The sequence below is a fragment of the Barbus barbus genome (genome assembly GCF_936440315.1).
Source record: "Barbus barbus genome assembly, chromosome: 8".
Classification (NCBI taxonomy): Eukaryota; Metazoa; Chordata; class Actinopteri; order Cypriniformes; family Cyprinidae; genus Barbus; species Barbus barbus.
In genome coordinates, this window is record NC_136736.1 from 18,321,802 (window position 1) to 18,338,284 (window position 16,483).

At 38.9% G+C, this 16,483-nt stretch overlaps 1 protein-coding gene across 1 annotated transcript in view; it reads right to left on the reverse strand.

Moving 5' to 3' along the window:
• Window positions 1-3,458: 3,458 nt before the first annotated feature.
• Window positions 3,459-16,483, reverse strand: part of dnajb14 (DnaJ heat shock protein family (Hsp40) member B14) — a 98,306-nt gene continuing 85,281 nt past the window's right edge. The window contains exons 7-8 of the mRNA XM_079423488.1: window positions 11,766-11,938; window positions 3,459-4,024 (exon numbers count right to left, since the gene is read on the reverse strand). Coding sequence (XP_079279614.1) covers window positions 3,900-4,024; window positions 11,766-11,938 — 298 coding nt within the window. The 3' untranslated portion in view covers window positions 3,459-3,899. The remainder of the gene's footprint in view (window positions 4,025-11,765; window positions 11,939-16,483) is intronic.

Genomic DNA, 16,483 nt, shown 5'->3' on the forward strand with positions numbered 1-16,483 from the left:
GAATATTACTTCAGTAAAAGTCTTAAAGTATGTGATATTTATTGTACTTAAGTACGAAAAGTATCTTTTAAACCTTAAACATACTTAAGCATTGCAAGTAAAAGTAACATTTTTTGGAAAAGAAGCAAATAAATATTTATAAAAATGTTCATACACAGCTTGAGTAGCAAGAATGTGTTCAGTTTGAGCTCTTTCTTCCATTTTGTATTTTTGGGTATGAATAAGAAGCACTTCACCTGGTACTTAGTGTCTTTCATTCCAATGTAAGAAATAATTTCTGAAATCTGCATCTGAAATAGCATTTACACAGTTTAGTGTAGCTCAGAGGGGACATAGATTAATTTATGCTCCGGGTGTATGTTCTGTGTGTACACTTGGATGGGTTAAATGCAGAGAACAATTTCTGAGTATGGGTCACCATACTTGCCCCCCCCCCCCTTTAAAGTGCAGTTACAGATGCATAAAAAGACCTAATGTTTTGTTTTTAACATAAAACGCTGAATACTGAGATTTGAAGTATTTAGACATGAAAACAAAATAGTCGAAATGTGAAATGAAAACCGCCAGTAGGTGACAGCAAGTGACTGTTAATGAGTGAGTCATTGAGATTCAACTGATTCATTCAAATGGCTGATTCATTCAGAAACAAAGCATTTGACTGTGTTAATGAGTGAATACTGAATCATTTTTATCAACCGATTCGTTCAAAAAGCTGATTCATTCAATGAGTAAACGCCGTCCATTGCTCAGAGATGCAAAACAGTGCTGTGATCTTTGGTTGGAGCTATTTTCGTTGGCAAAATTTATCAAAAATCAGCAATATTATCTCTAAAATGTAAGTCACATTGCTTTATTGAACTTGTATAAAATGATTATTTAATGTGTTATCATGCTTATATCTGCTTTATTCCCGGACGCGTCATGGCCAGGATTTCTATATTGCTTTGATTGAAAGTACCTCGAGAGCGTTTCGAAAACATAAGGAACCGATGTCATACACCGATCAGTCTGCACAAGCAAAGCCAAATACTATAGATATTTTAGGCAATATAAAAATCCTGGCAAATGTTACGTATGGTCACCCTATTACAACAACACTTACCATATTATCGCAGAATATATACTGTATGTCGCGCACCCCAGACTCGACTTGAGGGGAAAATGAATCATCCACGGTTGTGCGCGCACTTGTTTGCACATGAGCAAAGGTGTTTTTAGGAGTCTAACTTGCAAGTGCCAGACCACTGGTTCGTCAAACCTGCTTTCCTGCAGTCCGTGTTCTTTTTGACTATTTTGTAGTAATTAACGAATATGCTTCGGGGAAATGTATCAGAGTAAAAGTATACATTTTAATTATGAAATGTAGTGGAGTAAAAGTAAAAGTTACTTCAGAATCAGAATGAGCTTTATTGGCCAAGTAGGTTTACATATACAAGAAATTTGTTGTAGTGACAGAAGCTCCACAGTGCAACAGAAAGACAGCAACAGGACAGGACACAGATGATAATAAGAATAATATACAAATATCCAAATAGGCAATGTACAAAGCAGCAAAAACACAATATATAATATAGACAACGATGCATGTACAGGTCAAGTATGTGCAAATTAGAAATGAGTAAATAAAAATAAGTGAGTGTGGCGAATGGATAATGTATTATAGTTGTTTGTTCGACGTTTATTGTTGAGTGTTCATGAGATGGATTGCCTGAGGGAAGAAACTGATTCTGTGTCTGGTCATTCTGGTGCCCAGAGCTCTGTAGCGTCGACCAGACGGTAACACTTCAAAGAGGGAGTGTGCTGGATGTGAGGGGTCCAGAGTGATTTTACCAGCCCTTTTGCTCACTCTGGATAAATACAGCTCTTGGAGAGTGGGGGGAGGGTTGTACCAATGATTCGCTCAGCAGAACGGACTACCCTCCATAGTCTTCTGAGGTCAGATTTGGTAGCTGAGCTGAACCAGACAGTTATTGAAGTGCAGAGGATGGATTCAATGATGGCGGAGTAGAACTGTTTCAGCAGCTCCTGTGGCAGGTTGAACTTCCTCAGCTGGCGAAGAAAGTGCAACCTCTGCTGGGCCTTTCTGACAAACGTTTTTACTTAAAACTCAAGTAAAGTACAGATACTCCCAAAAAATACTTAAGTACTGTAACAAAGTATTATTACTTTGTTTCAATACACCACTGCGATTAACAACTTAAATTTTGCTCTGCACCTCACACAAACATACTGCATTCCGCCAGAGAGGACTGCAATGCATCATCATTTGGATTACTTTTGGTACTGCTTTTGACATTTTTGCAATAAATAAATTATTTTGATTGCACTTATCTGCCTGTCATGTTTTCCTTATACTGTACAGAAATAGTTATGGTTAGGTTTAGAGGTAAGAGTGGGATTAGCAACTATAAAAATATTTTTGATGCTATATTGTTACTAAAATGGTTATTTTCCAACATATTTCAACCAATTAAGTTTTAAGTTTATCACAGCCATATCACCCTGCAGCCCAAGACTGGTTGCCCACTGAAGCTAAGCAGGGTTGAGCCTGGTCAGTACCTGGATGGGAGACCTCCTGGGAAAACTAGGTTGCTGTTGGATGAGGTGTTAATGAGGCCAGCAGGGGGTGCTCACCCTATGGTCTGTGTGGGTCCTAACACCCCAGTATAGTGACGGGGACACTATACTGTAAAAAGCACCGTCTTTCAGATGAGACGTTAAACCGAGGTCCTGACTCTCTGTGTTTACTAAAAATCCCATGGCACTTCTCGTAAAGAGTAGGGGTGTAACCCCGGTGTCCTGGCCAAATTCCCTCCACTGGCCCTTATCAATCATGGCCTCCTAGTAATCCCCATCCACTTGATTGGCTCTATCACTCTCTCCTCGCCACCTGTAACTGGTGTGTGGTGAGCGCACTGTCGCCGTTGTACTGTGGCTGCTGTCGCATCATCCAAGTGGATGCTGCACACTGGTGGTGGTTGAGGAGAGACCCCCACATGATTGTAAAGCGCTTTGGGTGTATGGCAATACACAATAAAAGCGCTATATAAATGCATCATTCATTCATTTATATCCTTTTATATGTAAAATAGGTGGGTTTAGATTTGGGGGTAAGTTAAGGGGTCAAAAAATGTAAATCGCTCATTGATAAAATGATAAAAATGCATATTTGCTATAAAATGGGTAGGTTTAGGTTTGGGGGTAGGTTAAGGGGTTTAAAAATGTAAATTGCTTATTGATAAAATGATAAAAATGCATTGATACAAATATCTTGATGACATAAAAGATGCGTAAATATTTAATGTTTTTTAGCTAAAAATACATAGCAATTTGTACATTTTAAACGTTGAAATACATCTAAATTGTAAATTTCAGCATCAATAAAAACATACAAAAATTTACATTTTGTGCTTGTAAATGTTACATATTAATACCTACGTATAAACAACGAGACCAGTCTGGTTTAAAAGCTTTTATTTTATTTGTACCATTTAAGTTTCATTAACATTCAAAATAGTGGTCTCCTTAAGTTAGTAGCACTTAAAGAGAGCAAAAAAGACATGGCATCAATAGAAGCAAAGTTTGGGTTCAATAAGTCAGAAAGAAAGAAAGAAAGTTGTGATTCAAGTGTAAAACATCTAAGCCCATTTCTCACTGTCAATTTAGGCATAAAAGAGAAAAACATTAAACAAGGAAAAATAATCTTTTTCTCAGTTGATTTTCTAGACTATGAAGCAAAGTATATTCCAGTGGAAGATAAGGGGTTTTTAATGAATTCTCTCTTTAGTTAAATGTTGTATTTCTATAAGAGTGTTACAAAAAACAACAAACAATAAATATTTACATTTATACGTATGGTATCTTATTTTCATAAATGTCCATTAGTTTTAGTTTAAGGTTTATCCTCCACGAAACAGATCGTTTAATCTATCCAGCTCTTTGCAGTTCTCCATGGTCATGAGCTCAGCCTTTCGCTGTAGTCTTTCATCTCGGTAGACCTTAGCAGCATACAGTAGGTCTGTTTCTGAAGGGGATGACATGATGTACAAAATATTACTTTTCCATGTACATAAGTGTACTTTATGTACAATTTACTCTTTTAAAACATAGTTTCCCATATAAACTATAAAGGTGCCCCTCACTTTCAACTGCATGTGTACAAGCATGTGTAAAATAGATTAGCCAGTTCTTGTGGTGAAATGTTACCCCCCTATTCCACCGAGACACAATTTATCAAACATATCTGAGACACATGGTTACAAGTGGTTTGACACTGCAAGGATGATCAGCTGTCTTTTTTGTCTTCCTGTAGCACTGTCTATTGCTCTGGCCACATCTGCAATCCTCATGCCTCCCAGCAGGAGGAATATGGCATGTTCACACAGGTGATCAGGGACCCTGGGCATCTTTCTTCTTGTGTTTTTTAGAGTAAGTAAGGTTTCTTTATTGTCCCAAGTTATTATAAATGTGATGCGATCTGGGAAAACCCGTCAGATGTCGTGCTGGGACGTTTTCAGGGAATTAAAAAAAATAGGTTGAATGTCATTTTTTTTTTGTCAAAATTAGGTTTTCATTAAATTATTATTCTATAACATCTTGTCTATCATCTCTGAAAATATCTTGGCAAAATTCACTTGTTTAGTGCAGAAAAATAGCGATTTATAGCAGCAAGCAGAAAAGACTGTCTTTCTCTTATGAATGTGCTGCTTTCTTTTAGCACCACAAAAACAGTTAACCCATCCTATCAAAATAAACCACGTAACATATATAATAAAGGTGTATCAATGCACATTTCCCGCCAGTCCTGTGTAAACTACGGCACGCAAAGTTTATTTATTTATTAATTTTAATATTGTGAGATGGTGGAGCGCAAGAAAACAACACAGTCTAAAGTAGCTGCTCAATTAAACGATCTTGCTCATCTCAGTCTGCACAATCCTAAAACAATGTTATAATGGACTATTTCACATCCAGAGATGAAGGATCAATCGGATGATGAATTTACTAAAGAGGAGTCCGATGACAGTCATACACAGTTGTGCGAACAGTTGCGCTGCGCTCGCTTTTCTGAGGTACACTATTCGTGCTATCTAAACAAACAAGGGGTGATAAAAAGTTCAGAGACTATGGCTATGATAAACAACGGAAAACTGTCCTCTTCAGGGTAACGTTAGTCTGTTTGTATAGTCTGTATAGCGCTACTTACAGACAGCTCTCGTTAAACCCATGAAGTGAAAGTGAAACCCGTCTCACTTTAAACCCGTTTTTCTCAAAATTCCTTTCCTGAAAATCATAGCTATCAGCCATTCAGATGGCCATATCTTTCGTTATGGTCAAGTTATGGACAAAATAAAAACACTTATGGAAAGGGCTTGAAGCACAGCTTTCATATAATATCAAAATCTAAAAAAGATAAAATTTCACCATGTGTAGGGTTCTCCTAGGTCGCATCACAAATGTGACCTTTATTGCTTACTGCCTGTAAACTGTTTGGCTGATGATACACTGGTCAACTTTTTGAACAATGTTGCTGGGCAACTTTGGGAAATGTTGCTGTCAATGAGCAACCAGGTGAGACACAGGGCCCATGACCGATCTAAAATATCCAGATAGAAATTTGTTACCAATTCTCAATGGGAATGTGCCCAAGCAACATTGCTCAAAATAAGTTGCCTGGCAAAATTGCTCAAAACGTTGCCCCATGTATCATCACCCTTAGTGTCTTAAGGACTGCTCCATAGGTGCATGTGCAATAATTATATATATATATATATTATATATATATATACAGGTGCATCTCAATAAATTAGAATGTCGTGGAAAAGTTCATTAATTTCAGTCTTTGGTTCTTTTAATTGTGATGATTTAGGCGCACATTTAACAAAAATCCACCAAATCTCAAAAAATTACAATACTTCATAAGACCATTTAAAAAAACATTTTTAGTGTATTGTTGGCCTTCTGGAAAGTATGTTAATTTACTGTATATGTACTCAATACTTGGTAGGGGCTCCTTTTGCTTTAATTACTGCATCAATGGGGCGTGACATGGAGTTGATCAGTTTGTGGCACTGCTGAGGTGGTATGGAAGCCCAGGTTGCTTTGATAGAGGCCTTCAGGTCATCTGCATGGTTGGGTCTGGTGTCTCTCATCTTCCTCTTGACAGTACCCCATAGATTCTCTATGGGGGTTCAGGTCAGGCGAGTTTGCTGGCCAATCAAGCACAGTAACACCATGGTCATTGGTACCTTTGGCAGTGTGGGCAGGTGCCAAGTCCTGCTGGAAAGTGAAATCAGCATCTCCATAAAGCTTGTCAGCAGTCAGCTTGCAGTCATTCCTGTTGCTTGTGCACCTTTTCCTACCCAAATTCTTCCTTCCAGTCAACTTTGCATTTAATATGCTTTAATACAGCACTCTGTAAACAGCCACAGCTTTCAGTAATGACCCTCTGTGACTTACCCTCTTTGTGGAGGGTGTCAATGTTCGTCTTCTGGATCATTGCCAAGTCAGCAGTCTTCTCCATTATTGTGGTTTCAAAGAACAAGAGATACCCGGAATTTATACTGTAGGGATGGTCATTAATTGAAACCCAAATGTAAATATTCTAATATTTTGAGATACTGATTTTTGACTTTCATCAGCTGTAAGCTCTAATCATCAAAATTAAAACAAAAAAAACTTTTGAAATGTTTTACTTTACATGCAATGAATCTAAAATATATGAAAGTTTCACTTTTTGAAATAACTCACAAGAAAAAATTAACTTTTTCACGACATTCAAATTTATTGAGATGCACCTGTGTGTGTGTATATATATATATATATATATATATATATATTTTAAATCAATATATATTATATATATATATATATATATATATAAAATATCAATATGTATTATAATATTATATATACACTCACCTAAAGGATTATTAGGAACACCATTGTAACGGTGGTGGCCATACTAAGCACAAAAGTATTTTAAAGAAATAATATATTTGTCTGTTCGGGCGCCAGCCAGGAATTTCCTGACAAGAATGTTATTTTACCCAGGATAGCAAAAAACCACCTGTTACAATATATATATAAAAAAAATAGATGTCAGAAAAACTATTAACAAAAGAAGTTTTATTTTACAATGACCAAAAATCAAAAACACAGAAAAAACAAATGTTCAGCAATGAAGGTCAAGGTTGAAAAGAAAAGGAAAAATCCCTGTAGAAATCGCGTCACCTATGTCACGTTTCCGATAGGCAGATTCGTGTCCATGACCATTCATAAATTTTCCATAGAAAAAGAAAAAAAAGAATAAATATGGTTAATTACTTCAAAGTTAATAACATCAACTAACAAAAAGGCACAATAATCAATAAACAACCACAGTAATACCATAAGCATATCAAAAAGTGCGTGTGTGAATGTTTTGAATGTTTTGCAAGTGCGTGCTTGAATGAATGAGTGTGTGTAATGGCGGCGCACAGGTACTGACCAAGTTTGCAATCATGAAGGGAAACTAAAGAGTGTTGTCATCAGGCACCAGGATAGGTGGATTAAGCGGCCATCACTTGTCCTCTGAACAGCTTCATTAAAAACAGATGATCTTGAAGTGCACCCTTAAAAAGTTGAATGAAACTCCACGACGCACCAGACATCGCTCACAGGAAGCAACAGTTCGACAAGCACCGTCTTTCCATTTCCTTCGATGATCCAATCGCTCTCATAAATGCAAACCTTACTGATGACGCCCACTTTCTCAGGTACGAACCATTTTTATATGCTCCTTCCTTCTGCCGTTAATTGAAATGCTCCACCCCAACACGCAAAGTGAAAGTAAAAAATAAAAGTAAACAAAACAATGATGTGGCGTAAAGCTCCTTTTTTTCTTAATCGCCACACCATACTAATACTGTGTTTGACCCCCTTTCGCCTTCAGAACTGCCTTAATTCTACGTGGCATTGATTCAACAAGGTGCTGAAAGCATTCTTTAGAAATGTTGGCCCATATTGATAGGATAGCATCTTGCAGTTGATGGAGATTTGTGGGATGCACATCCAGGGCACGAAGCTCCCGTTCCACCACATCCCAAAGATGCTCTATTGGGTTGAGATCTGGTGACTGTGGGGGCCATTTTAGTACAGTGAACTCATTGTCATGTTCAAGAAACCAATTTGAAATGATTCGAGCTTTGTGCATTATCCTGCTGGAAGTAGCCATCAGAGGATGGGTACATGGTGGTCATAAAGGGATGGACATGGTCAGAAACAATGCTCAGGTAGGCCATGGCATTTAAACGATGCCCAATTGGCACTAAGGGGCCTAAAGTGTGCCAAGAAAACATCCCCCACACCATTACACCACCACCACCAGCCTGCACAGTGGTAACAAGGCATGATGGATCCATGTTCTCATTCTGTTTACGCCAAATTCTGACTCTACCATCTGAATATCTCAACAGAAATCGAGACTCATCAGACCAGGCAACATTTTTCCAGTCTTCAACCGTCCAATTTTGGTGAGCTCGTGCAAATTGTAGCCTCTTTTTCCTATTTGTAGTGGAGATGAGTGGTACCCGGTGGGGTCTTCTGCTGTTGTAGCCCATCCGCCTCAAGGTTGTGCGTGTTGTGGCTTCACAAATGCTTTGCTGCATACCTCGGTTGTAACGAGTGGTTATTTCAGTCAAAGTTGCTCTTCTATCAGCTTGAATCAGTCGGCCCATTCTCCTCTGACCTCTAGCATCAACAAGGCATTTTCGCCCACAGGACTGCCGCATACTGGATGTTTTTCCCTTTTCACACCATTCTTTGTAAACCCTAGAAATGGTTGTGCGTGAAAATCCCAGTAACTGAGCAGATTGTGAAATACTCAGACCGGCCCGTCTGGCACCAACAACCATGTCACGGTCAAAATTGCTTAAATCACCTTTCTTTCCCATTCTGACATTCAGTTTGGAGTTCAGGAGATTGTCTTGACCAGGACCACACCCCTAAATGCATTGAAGCAACTGCCATGTGATTGGTTGATTAGATAATTGCATTAATGAGAAATTGAACAGGTGTTCCTAATAATCCTTTAGGTGAGTGTATATATATATATATATAATATTATTATATATATTGATATATATATATACAGTGCCCTCCAAAAGTATTGGAACAGTAAGGCCAATTCCTTTATTTTTGCTGTAGACTGAGAACATTTGGGTTTGACATCAAAAGATGAATATGAGATGAGAGATTGGAACAGTATCGGAACAGATAGAATTAACATATATTGAAGTGAAAACGACTTAATATTTAGTTGCAAATCCTTTGCTTTCAATAACTGCATCAAGCCTGTGACCCACTGACATCACCAAACTTTTGCATTCTTCTTTTGTGATGCTTTTACAGGCTTTCACCGCAGACTCTTTCAGTTTTTGTGGGGGGGGGGTTACTCCCTTCAGTCTTTTCTTTAGCAGGTAAAATGCACACTCTACAGGGTTTACGTTTGGAGATTGACTTGGCCAGTCTAAAACCTTCCACTTCTTGCCCCTGATGAACTCCTTTGTTGTTTTGGGTCATTATCTTGCTGCATGATGAAGGATCTCCCAATCAGTTTGGTTGCATCTTTCTGTAAATTGTCAGACAAAATATTTCTGTAGACTTTTCTGTAGAGTTAATTTAGCTGCTTCCATCATGTGTTACATCATTAATGAAGATTAATGAGCCTGTCCCAGAAGAAGCGATGAAAGCCCAAGCCATTACATTACTTGTGTAATGTGTACTATAATGTACACCTGTGTACACTGTGTTTCAGATGAGCTTGCATGTTTGGGATCATGAGCAGATCCTTTCTTTCTCCAAACGTTTGCATCACTTTGGTCCATAAAATCAGTCCATAAAACCTTGTTTTCACCCATAGACAGCTCTCTGGTTTTCATGTTGGTTACACGTCTAACTAACTATAAATGCAGTCTGCACAGATCTGAAACTGAGCGCAGACATTCAGTGCTATTTACTGTTTGAATAATCAATTAATAGGACACACCAGGGCAACAAAACACACCTGTCAGTTACATGTTCCAATACTTTTGGTAACACGAAAAATGGGTGGGTTCAAACAAAAGGTGCTATCTTCCAGGTTGTGTATCAGACCCAGATGAAAATGCCTGTGAATAAAAGATGAAATGTTAATCTCTCATCTCATATTCATCTTTTGATGTCAAACCCAAATGTTTAAAGTCTACAGCAAAAATAAATGAATTGGCCTTACTGTTCCAATACTTTTGGAGGGCACTGTATATACACTCAACGGCCACTTTATTAGGTACACCTTGCTAGTACTGGGTACCTGGTTCTTTTGCCTTCAGAACTGCCTTAATTCTTTGTGGCATAGATTCAACAAGGTGTTGGAAACATTCCTCAGAGATTTTGGTCCATATTGACATGATAGCATCACGCAGTTGCTGCAGATTTGTCGGCTGCACATCCATAATGCGAATCTCCCGTTCCACCACATCCCAAAGGTGCTCTATAGGATTGAGATCTGGTGACTGTGGAGGCCATTTGAGTAAAGTGAACTCATTATCATGTTCAAGAAACCAGTCTGAGATGATTTGAGCTTTGTGACATGGTGCATTATCCTAATGGAAGTAGCATCAGAAGATGGGTACACTGTAGTCATAAAGGGATGGACATGGTCAGCAATAATACTCAGGTAGGCTGTGGCGTTTAAACAATGCTCAATTGGTACTAAGGGGCCCAAAATGTGCCAAGAAAATATCCCCCACACCATTACACCACCACCAGCAGCCTGAACCGTTGAGACAAGGCAGGATGGATCCATGCTTTCATGTTCTTTACTCCAAATTCTGACCCTACCATCTGAATGTCGCAGCAGAAGTTGAAACTCATCAGATCAGGCAATGTTTTTCCAATCTTCTATTGTCCAATTTTGGTGAGCCTGTGCGAATTGTAGTCTCCGTTTTCTGTTCTTAGCTGACAGGAGCGGCACCCGGTGTGGTTGTCTGCTGCTGTAGCCCATCTGCTTCAGGGTTTGATGTGTTGTGCATTCAGAGATAGTATTCTGCATACCTTGGTTGCAACGAGTGGTTATTTGAGTTACTGTTGCCTTTCTATCATCTCTAACCAGTCTGCCCATTCTCCTCTGACCTCTGACATCAACAAGGCATTTTCGTCCACACAACTGCCGCTCATTGGATATTTTCTCTTTTTCGAACCATTCCCTGTAAACCCTAGAGATGGTTGTGCGTGAAAATCCCAGTAGATCAGCAGTTTTTGAAATACTCCGACCAGCCCGTCTGGCACCAACAACCATTCCACGTTCAAAGTCACTTAAATCCCCTTTCTTCCCCATTCTGATGCCTAAATGCATAGTTGCTGCCATGTGATTGGCTGATTAGCAATTTGTGCTACCAAGCAATTGAACAGGTTGTACCTAATGAAGTGGCCGGTTAGTGTATACTGTACATATATATATATATATATATATATATATATATATATATATATATATATATATATATATATATATATATATATATATATATATATATAATATTCTTTAAACCCATTCCAATAAAGATCTGTAAAGCTTATTTGGATTTATATGTTTATATGAAACATGGTTTTAAACTCATTTTTTATTAGGACCTTAGAGCATACTCAAGCATATCCTGTTAATGTATGTAAATAAACCCCTAATAGAACAATAATAGAACACTAAGATGGTGAAGATAAAGATTAAATTACATAATGGTACATACTTGTCTGTCTTTCCTTCCAGCAGTTGTTTCGCACATTAGAAACATAATCCTCTTCTACACTCTTCTCAATTTTTAGCAAAGCTGAGCCCTTGTATTCTGATTTGAAATCTCTGGTGACAAAGTAGTCCACATGCAGGTTCTCTGTTTGTCTTTTCACAGTCTGTCCTGTGGACCTGGATGTGAAGGAGCAAAGATAACATCTATTACACAGTTTTTAAGCACAGCATTTAAAAGCTCCCTATTATAAGAACCCTATTTTATTAGTAAGAATTAATTTTTTTATATTATTATTTGTGGCTCAAGCTTAAATAATAATAATAATAACAATAAGAAGATGATGAAGAAGAAAGGAACACTTAAAAGGCACAGTATAAGACAAAGTCAGTTAAACACCAGGGATATCATTCAGTTAGGAAGCATAAGTGATAGTGTATCAGTTTCACCTGCTTTAGTGCAAATGAAAGTGACAACAGGTGCACTGGAAACACAACAGCCAGACAAGCCCCCAAAGGGGGTTCCAATATGTGCCCATGCAAGGTGGTTTGTATTGTCTCCCATCACTGTTTCAAGAGCATAGAGATACTGGGAGACGGCTGTAGAAGGGCAACAAACCAGCAGCTAGACTGCGAGGAGGATCAGGAGGAGCACTGCCAGAGCCCTCCAAAATGACCTCCAGGCAAACTACTGGTGTGCATGTTTCTGACCAAACTGTCAGAAACAGACTCCATGAGGGTGGCATAGGGGCCCGACATCCTCTAGAGCAGGGGTTTTCAACCTTTTAGGATATGCACCCCCCCACCCCCGGTTTGTCTAATTTCACTCGATCACACCAACTCTGCTCTAATGGTCACTTGATTAGCTGTGGGACTAATCAGATTGCCCCCTAGTGGATACTTAAAGATTTGCTAGCTCATATTCATAATTACTTGAGTGTATGCCTCCAAATAGTTCAGCGGTCCTCGTTTACATCGAGTGGTTTGATCCTTCTAGGCGGATCAGAGTAGAATGCTGTCACCAATGATTCTGTATTGCTGACAGCTTCAGATTCGTGTGCGCCACTCACCTGGGCCGGGCACAGCCCCTCCTGCTCTCATGTTTCTCCCCTCCCAGCTGCCTCGGAGGATGAAACAGTGAAGTGTGCGCCGAGCAATCGGGCTTGAGTGATCTCATGCCGGCACAGGTCTCGTATGCTTCACTCTCCCTGCAGCACTTTGATCCACCAGTGTGATTTACACATGAGGATTAGTGCCCCTCGTCTGCAATAAGCGGTTTGATAGTTTTAGATGGATCAGAGGAGAATGCGCACAGCACTTTGATCTGCTGGTGTGTTCACATGTAAGGATCAGCGCCCCTCGTCTAATGAGCGGTATGATCTTTTCAGGTGGATTTAAGAGCCTGCCCACTGCCGTTTAGACGAATGATGCCTGCTGGGCTGTCATCAATGAATCTCCTGCTAGAGACCGGTGCCATTTTCTCCCAGAAGTTCATGATGTACTTACACAGGCGTGACACACTCCTACATGTTCACTTTTATAATTCTGACATCCTCATCTCTGTTGACGCTGCTGAAGTAAGAAGGTATGGCAAGCTACCCCCTCAAGAGAGGCGGTTGCTGCACACCTCTACTCAGCTCTGTACTAGGGCAGACCAGCGGTCGGCTCCTGGTAAAACCGGGAGAAATGCTTACACATCAGCTGCCTCGAGACGATAGCGTTATTTCTGGCCCTAAAAACCTTCCTGCCAGCATTAAAGGGGCACCCTGTCCTGGTCCACTCTGACAACATGACAGTGGTAGCCTACATCAATCACCAACGGATCAGTAGGGTTGGGTATCAAGAACCGGTTCCAAATTTACAAGAACCGGGTATTCGATAAGACACATGCATTTTGATTCCACTTAACGATTCCTGAGTTCACGTTTGAATGCGATTTTAAATTATTTACCTGCAGAAAAGGTTGTTCCTAGCCGGAACGGACTTCTCTTTCACATTTGCCGACCAGTATGCACAAAATTATGTCAGTATATCATCATAAACACAGCCGTTTTTTGTCTTAAGTGAACGTAAATAGATGAGAAAGAAAAGCATGTGTGGCAGTATTTATAGATCCGCATGCGTTCGTTGTTAAAGAGACAGCAGCCGAATAAATGTGCTGCCTGTCACTGAAGTTAATCAAAGAACAAAAGAAAAATATAGCTGCAAGCAACGACGGCGGGACCAAGCCATCAGTGCAAAAGCCACCCTGGTGGCATCAGGAAAACTGTGCACAGCAGGCAAATGCATTTACATTAACCCTCTGTCACTCTGGTTTTAAGGGATACAGCAATGAAAGGTTACTCCATAACTTTAAGACTGAGAAACACACTCACAGATAAAACATTTTTTTTTTTTAAATATATTGTTCATTGTTAGCTCATGTTAGTTAATGCTTTAACTTATGTTAACAAATGTGACCTTGTGTTACCATAAGCTTTAATTATCTATAAGCATTTTTTAAACGATTTTAAGGATCTATAAGCATTTGTGAAATAATTTTTCTTGCATTATACCTTAGTAATACAGACAAAATCACAGATATAAATGAAGAGACTTTAAACCGAAATTGTAAAATAGACTCTCTCTCCCTCACTCTCTCTCTCTCACACACACACACACACACACACACACACACACACAAAGAGAATAATATATCAAACTTTTGTAACACTTTACAATATGGTTTTAGTTGTTAACATTAAATAACGATGTTACTTATGGGTGGGGTAAGCGATTTCTGGAAGCCAATGTTGATATTTAAAATGACCAAAACAGACACGTCCCTACCCCAAAAGGGTCTCGCCCCTATTTTGATAGCTCCGCCCCACACATACGTAGCCTACGCAACACAGGCAACAATTAGTTCTGTATAACAAAGCAAAACCAATGTTACACCGCATGTCTACACCGGACGCGAGCGACGCGACAAAATACTATAGAAGTCATTATAATCAGTGATGCTGTCTACAATGGATGCTGTGCAGCGCGACAAATCTCAGACAGAAACCTGCTGCCGTGTTCTATTTATGACATGCTGACACAAATTTCAAATGATTTTCAACGGTCGCTTTGTTGCGGTGTTGTGTAGACACGGTGTTACTCACCTATCGGGAAGAAACAAAGCAACCTTGGGGTCCGATTGCAGGCCTTCCACTCCTGGAGTTCTCTCCAGCCCTGGAAAGCTGATTCGATATTTACACGGGTCCTACTTCTTGCCTTATCGTTCCGCAGACGTTTTCCTCTTTTGTTTTTTATTCACCATCTCTATCGTTCTGTCGCTCGGCCCGACTGTTCACTGAACGCTCTCTCCTCCATATCATGAGTAGACATGCCCCTTACTGCTGATTGGCTACATGTTTGTTTTGGTACTTGGCCCCGACTCAGTTTTCTAAAGCGTTTTAGAAAAATTACATACCCCACCTTTAACGTGAACAATATTTATATAGCATTTATGAATCTCAGTTAATATTATGTTCTATATTCACTATTACATTATTAATTAAAATGTATAGTTAATGTATAATGTCTGTATAATGTATAATGTTAATGTCTGTAACTCCCCTGAGCATTTTAAATTATGAAACTAAGTATGTTTTCCTAAGAATGACTTGTTATCCATATGTAAAAAGTTTTGAAGAGTTTGGATAATGCACTTTAAAGATATAAGTCAGTCACATCTATGAGATGACGTAAATTCAGATGAATGTCATGTCACAGGATGTCATAGGTCAGTATCAAATGAGTGTCAAATTATTATTTGCAGCACAAAAAGTCCACTTGTATGTATCTTTAATTCTTTTTATGTTGTAATAAACAATTATTAACCTAATTATATAGAATTATGCTGTCAGTGCCCTACAATTTAATTTGTTCTATGACTTTTTTGTCCCTAAAACTGACAGAAAAGGATAAGGCCTAAGAGATTTCTTAAGCTGTATTCAGACAAAATCACATAGATATAAATGAATAGACCTTTAAACCATAAAGAGTTTAAATAGACCCTCTCTCTCTTTCTCCCTCTCACCCGCCCACCCACCCCCACACTAAAGACACACACACACACACACACACACACACACACACACACACACACACACATATATATATAGATTCCTCAGAATGAATGGTTCTTTATATACTAAAAGTTTTGAAGAGATTGGATAATGCACTTTAAAAATATAAGACAATTACTGTTTCCTTTTTTATTTTAATAAATCGCCATGGCAACACTGTTCAAGATGTCTAAAATCCATTCACAATTTAAGTTCCTCAATGTTTTGCAATCATGTTGAGTTTGGTGTGAATTCCATGATTTTCAGAGGACTAGTATGCATTAATTCATAGTCATATTTTCCAAAAATCCACAATTAAATCAGATAAGCCAACTTCTTGTTGGTCGTAGCTAATTACTGTATATTAAAAAGTTGTCCGGCTTGATGAGAACAATGTGTGTACTGAGTTTGGTGACTTTAGGGAAAACGGTCCCACTATATATTAGGTGGCCTTAACGACTATGTACTTACATTGAAATCAATCATTTGATAAAATGCACTTATTGTGTACATACAATAAGTGCATTGGGGGAAGTCGTGGCCTAATGGTTAGAGAGTCGGACTCGTAATCCAAAGGTTGCGGGTTCGAGTCTCGGGCCAGCAGGGATTGTAGGTGGGGGGAGTGAATGTC